Here is a 6569-nt window from a genome sequence, read left to right on the forward strand (position 1 = left end):
CGTCACGCATAACGGTTATTTGGGAAGACAAACGCCATCACTCCGAACATCCCCCCTTCCTTCTTCTTCCCCCAGCTTTATATGCCGAGCATGACGTCATATGATGTGGAATATCCCTTTGGTCAGTTGGGGTCAGCTGTCCCAACTATGTCCCCTCCCACCTTCTTGTGCACCCCCAGCCTACTCGCTGGTGAGGTGGGGTGAGGAGCAGAACAGCCCTTGACTCTGTGTAAGCACTGCTCAGCGAAACATCCCTGTGTTATCAACACTGTTTTCAGCACAAATCCAAAACACAGCCCCATACTAGCTACTATGAAGAAAATTAACTCTACCCCAGCCAAAACCAGCACAGTATGCAAGTAGTAGGAAGGGGTACAGCTGGACAGCTGACCCAAACTGACCAAAGGGATATTCCACATCATATGACATTGCACTCAGTAATAAAAACTCAAGGAAAGGAGGAAGAAGGGGGTACATGCATGAAGAAAGAGGTCATGGCATTTGTCTTCCCAAATAACCAATATGTGTGATAAAGCCCTGCTTTCCTGAAAATGGCTAAATATCTGCCTGCTGATGGTACGTCACAAATTAATTTGTCATTTTGTTTTGCTGGCACAATGATTTTGCTTCACCTGTTAAACCGTCTTTAGCTCGACCCACAAGTGTTCTTGCTTTTGCACTTCCGATTCTCTCACGTCCCACTGGGGGTCAAGGTGGAAAGTGAACAAGACACTCTGTGGGTGTTTAATTGCAGGCCAGGGTCAAACCACAACTAACTCCTACCACAATGTCATCCTTTCTGGCCTTTCCTTTGACCCACACACGCAAGCTCCCACCTAACTTGTTCCCTGTCCCACAGAGGAGCTCTATATATCTGAGCTGCCCTGTCATCACACAGGCCATCCCACCCCCTTTTAATCTTCCCTGTCTGTCTCTCCTAAATATGCTATATCTCCCTCTACCACAAAAGCCGTGGGAGCTGTCCTTCCCCACCTCAGCTATTATTCCACTGATGTCACAGCTCTGCGATGGTACACATGGCTCAAACTCATCTTTTCTGTGCCTCAGGCTGAGGGCTTTGCTGCACATTTGGGCCTGCAGCACTTTGAATGTGGCACCAGGGCCAAGGGCAGACTTATCACATGGAAACGTGGTACCAAGAGCCTTGGACCCATTGTGTGGAAAGGCTTTGCAGAGACATGCTGGAGTGGATGGCAGCTGGCAACATCGTGATGAATGAGGTTCCCACAAAGAGAGCAAAAGCTGCAGTCCCCAAGGCCAGGGAGAAACAAGCCTGGGCTATGCAGCGGTGGCAGGAGGGGAGTTTGCTGTCCCAGGTGACTCTGTAGCACTGTGGGCCCTGTGACAGAGGTGAAGCTGATCTCCAGGAAGGGCAAGTTGCTACTGAGAAAGTTCCTGGGGGAGGACAGCCTGCGTTCCAGCCACACTGTGGACATGATGCTGGGAGAGCACTGGCTAGATAGCAGCTCTGCAGAGAAGGACCATGGGGTCCCAGAGAACAACAACCTGAGCATGAGGCTGCAATGCACCCTCACGCCAAAGGCCAACAGCCTCCTGGGCTGCATTAGGAAAAGCATTGTCGGCAGATCAAGGGAGGTGATCTTTCCCCTCTACTCAGCACTGGTGGTGCCACATCTGGAGTGCTTTGTCCAGTGCTGGGCTCCCCAGTACAAGAAAGTTGTTGACCTACTAAAGCAAGTCCAGAAAAGGGCCACAAAGCTAGTTTAAGTGACTGCAGCATCTTTCATCGGAGGAAAGGCTGAGAGATCTGGATCTGTTCAGCCAGGAGAAGAAAAGGTTCGAGGGGACCTCATGAATGAGTAAAAATACCTGATGGGAAGAAACAAAGACAAAGGAACCAAACTCTTCTCAGTAGTTCCAAGTGACAGGACAAGAGGTGATGGGCACAAATTAAAACACATTAAATTCCTTCTGAACAGAAGAAAACACTACAGAGGGGGCGGTCACACACTGGAACAGGTTTGCCACAGAGGCTGTGGAGTCTCCATCCTTGGAAGTATTAAAAGCCTGCCTGGACACAGTCCTAGGCAACTGGCTCTAGCTGACCCTTCTTGAGCTGGCTGGTTGGACTACATGATCTCCAGAGATTCCTTTCAACCTCAACGATTCTGTGATTCTGTGAGGGAATAAGGGGGGAAAGTAAGCAATGAACAACACATAGCCTTGATTGTAAATACTGTGGGATCCTCTGGAGGGGACCCACGCTGGAGCTGGGGAGAAGTGTAAGGAGGAACGAATGGCAGAGATGTACCGTACTGACTGTAATCCCCCATTCCCCATCCCTCCTGCACCTCTTGGGGTTGGGGTGGGCAGAAGAATTTGCCATGAAGGAGTAATTTGAACTGGGAAAAAAAAGGAGGGGAGGATAGTCTTTAATATTTTTGTCATAGTTTCTCACTATCCAAACCTATTTCAATTGGCAATAAACCAAATTACCTTCCCTAAGTCAAGTTTGATTTGCCCATGATGGTAACTGGTAAATGATCTCTCTGTCTTTCCCATGAGCTTTTCCATCTTATTTTCTCCCCCTGTCCCATTGAGGAGCTGGAGTGAGTGAGCAGCTGGTTGGATGTCTGGCTGCTGGCCAATGTTAACCCACTACAGTCCAGCATGGGGCTCCCAAGTATAAGAAAGACCCTGACAGACTTGAGTGAGTCCCGCGGAGGTCAGAAGGATGGTTGGGGCCTGGAGCACATTATGTACAAGGAGTGGCTGAGAGAGGTGGGGTTTTGACAAATTCCTCTGAGCCAAACATTTGAGCAAGGACCCAGGCCAGTCGATGGGATCTCAATCAATGGAGATTTTCAAAATTTGTCGAGACGAGGCCGTGAGCACCTGATCTAGCTGGAGCTGTCTGAGAACAGGCTTGGCTGAGGGAGCAGCTGTAGCAAGAGCTATGGGACTTGTTGTGTAATGAATGTCAGTAGAGAAATGGTTTCCCTTTTATTAATAGTGCTGGTGGAGCCCCAGAGGAGGACAGAGGTGACCATGCAGCAAAGATCATTCCTCAAGGCTGGGGTGTATCACCAGAGATGGAAATGGCCAGTGTGTGGGACTGGTCTGGGAAAATTTCCCTGGGACATCTTCCTCAGGGTGTCCATGGAACATGGCACAGTCCGGGCCCCTCTCTTCTCTACCTTTGGTGCCTTGCCTCCTTCACCATGACGCCTGGCTCTGCTCCAGGAGCACCCTGCTTTGTGCCCCTACCCTGCACACTCACACAGCTTAGCTGTACACTGGCATTTTTCCTCTCCCGGGTACTTTCCAGACCACCCCCTCCCCAGCTCTCCCCACCTCCCCTTCCTTCTCCCCAGCCCAGCAGAGCAGCCTAGTCTGGACTGGCCCCATGGCAATGCCCACTGCAGGGTGCTGCAGAGCTCTGGGCATTCACACCAGAGCCCCAGCCCCTCTGAAGGGCACAACAGCTCCTGGGGGAGAGAGGAGGATCAGCCTCTCCAGCAATCCCAGGGCTGCAGCTGGCCCCACAGGCATGAGGAAGCAGAGGACAGTCACTCTCTGCCTCTCCTGTGTTCATACCGCAGATGATTCCCAATCTTGACTTCGTTTGCCCCCTTTTCTGCCCCCACCAGCCCCACTCCGCAGGACAGCAAGACAGTCCTGGCCGTGGGGCTCTTCAGCCAGCTCCTGCATCTCTCCAGTCTCCTTTCCCTGTGCCTGTTGGGTTCCCACTGCCTCTCCTGGGATCACAAAGTCCTTGTTTACCTGTGAAACCTGGACTTAATGCTTTACCTCTGGGTGATTCGACCTTGGGCGACCTCTCATGTTGTGGGGCTCCAGTCACTGCCCACCCCAGGCACACACGGTCCATGCAGATCCTCTGGGCTCTCAGGGAAGCTCCAGATTCCTCTCCAGTAGGACATCGCCTGCCTTGCCATGTGTGGGACAGCCCTGGATATGTACCTCAGTGAACATTCACCATCACCACTGTCACCAGACACCAACAGGCAAGTCCTAAATTCAACCTTTGACCTCTAACAGGTCACATTATGACAATGAGCTGTTTGCCCTTGAACCCATGGAGCAACAGGCCCTTTTGAGGTGTAGTTGCTCATGCCTATTCTTGGCACCAGCCTTGGAAGACAATTTGAGTGTCCAGGCACTGCGCTTGGGAGATTCCTTTTTATTACAGAGATGGTAGGAGGGAGTCAGCTGTGACCCAGCATTAGACAGAATTTTACACAGGTTTCAGGTGTGACAGAGGAGGTTAATTCCTCAGTAGAAGTGAGATGAATCCAAACATTTGTGTAGGAACATAATAACCAAAAATTACCACAAAATGAGAATGATAGCAATAATGACAAGAAGTAGAATGATGATGATAATGCTAATGATGATAATGATAACACAAAAACCCCAAAGTACAGGTGTGCAATGCGAAACCCTGGGAGTCATTTGTGGAGAAAGATGGGAAATTTATCACTATTGAGAAACATCCACAAAATCACCTTCCTAATGGCATGCTTGAGCTCCTCGTTCCTCATGCTGTAGATGAGAGGGTTCACTGCTGGAGTTACCACTGTGTACAGAACTGCCACCACCAGATCCAGGGATGGGGAGGAGATGGAAGGGGGCTTCAGGTAGGCAATCATGGCAGTGCTAGCAAACAGGGAGACGATGGCCAGGTGAGGGAGGCACGTGGAAAAGGCTTTGTGCTGTCCTTGCTCGGAGGAGATCCTCAGCACAACCCTGAGGATCTGCACATAGGACAGCACAATGAAGACAAAACAGCCTAAAGCTACAGAAAGACTAACCACAAGAAGCCCGTCTTCCCTGAGGTAGGAGTCTGGGCAGGAGAGCTTGAGGAGCAGGGGGATTTCACAGAAGAACTGATCCACAGCATTGCCTTGGAAGAGTGGTATTGAAAATGTGTTGGCAGTGTGAAGCCCAGCACTGAGAAAACCACTGCCTCAGCCCGCTGCTACCATTTTGGCACAAGCGCTGCTGCCCAGGAGGGTCCCGTAGTGCCGGGGTTTGCAGATGGCAACATAGCAGTCATAGGCCATGACAGTGAGAAGAAAATACTCTGCTGACATAAAAAAGAGAAAGCAAAAGACCTAGGCAGCACATCCTGAGTAGGAAATAGCCCTTGTTTCCCAGAAGGAATTGGCCATGGATGTGGGGACAATGGTGAAGATGGAGGCCAGGTCGAGGAGGGAGAGATTGAGGAGGAAAAAGTACATGGGGGTATGGAGGCGGTCGACATGATGAGTCCGTTGCCCAGGTGGGCAGCCAGGTAGATGCCCAGGAAAAAACAGAAGTGCAAGAGCTGCAGTTCCTGCATTTCTGCGAGTGCCAGGATGAGGAATTTGGTGATGGAGCTGCTGTTGGGCATTTACTGCCTCTGGGCACAGGGATCTGTTAATGGAGAAAAAAGCATCAGTAAGTTAGGACAACTTTGAGCAAAACCTACTCCATTTCTCATAGAAAAACTCAAACCACCTCTCCCCTTTCAGGAAGACCTTTGGCAGGTCCCTTTTATGAGCTTTCATGAGCCATGGTCCTGGTGAGGGTGCCACCGGGAGCAGAGGCCTCTGCTGTGGGCTCTGGAGGAGTCAGTCCTGCTCTACAGCAATGGGTAAAAAGGCAGATGGGGTGATATCAGATTAAATCTGCTGGTAATATCAAAGAGCTTTTCAGTATTGTTGTTCCCAATTTGCCTAACAGAGCAATTTGCAGAGCAGAGCTGTGGAGTTTTGTTAATTTTGTTCTCATTGCCCCACCACACCTGAGGATTGATTTTTAAGGCTGAAATCCTTGGCGTTTCTACTATGCACTCAAAGTAAAACCTTGTGGGCCTGAGAGGGAAAGGGACTGTCCCTTAGTGCGGTTAGGAGAGCCGGTCTGTCCATCAGTCCTGGTCTCAGCTGCCCTGTTCTGGCACTTCTTTGCGCTGGAGGACGACTGCACTCAGATGTTGCCCTGATAAGAAACTGGACACCACTGAGAGCAGAGGAATCCAGTTTCAAAGTTCAGATGTCCAAACCCTTCACCCTGTCTCTGTACCCCTTTTCCAGCCAAGGATACCAAAGGCTCATTCCAGTTTCCCACATGCAGCTGCCCAGCAGGATTTTCATGGCCTTAGCACCTTCACAGATTGTCTGCTGGGCTCCCAGATATTGCAACGACTCCAATGGATAGCTATGTCCTTTTGGATGTCCTAAAGATGGGGTGTCCTGGAAGAAGAGTCAACTTTTTCCCCACCCATGGACTGCATTGCCCAGAGCCCCAAAGGTTAGAAGGAGGTTTGGGCACCTTCCTCCCACGGACAGATCTCCATGGCAGGACCCACAGGGTGAGCGTCTGATCTGCAGCTGAAACCCCCATACCCAGAGAGCCTCCAAACAAGAACAGCAGCAGCACAGACAGGTGGAGAACCAAGGAGAAATACCACAATGCTACTGCCAGGGTACGCAAGGCCAGGGAAGGACAGATGGACACTCAGGAGAGTCTGTTCTGCTGGAGGTCTGGCTGCAGGTGACTCATGCTATGGACCCCCTGCTCTTGAG

General features: G+C 50.7%; 1 protein-coding gene across 1 annotated transcript; it reads right to left on the reverse strand.

Annotated features, from left to right (window-relative positions):
* Window positions 1–4451: 4451 nt before the first annotated feature.
* Window positions 4452–5418, reverse strand: LOC104075469 (olfactory receptor 14C36-like; the record flags this gene model as incomplete). The annotated part of the gene is given in 1 exon segment (XM_009575991.1): window positions 4452–5418. A coding segment is annotated over 1 exon segment (967 nt), but the record flags the coding sequence as incomplete, so codon positions are not given.
* Between the last annotated feature and the right edge of the window lie 1151 nt (window positions 5419–6569).

Source organism: Fulmarus glacialis, unplaced genomic scaffold (genome assembly GCF_000690835.1).
Source record: "Fulmarus glacialis isolate BGI_N327 unplaced genomic scaffold, ASM69083v1 scaffold1534, whole genome shotgun sequence".
Taxonomy (NCBI): domain Eukaryota; kingdom Metazoa; phylum Chordata; class Aves; order Procellariiformes; family Procellariidae; genus Fulmarus; species Fulmarus glacialis.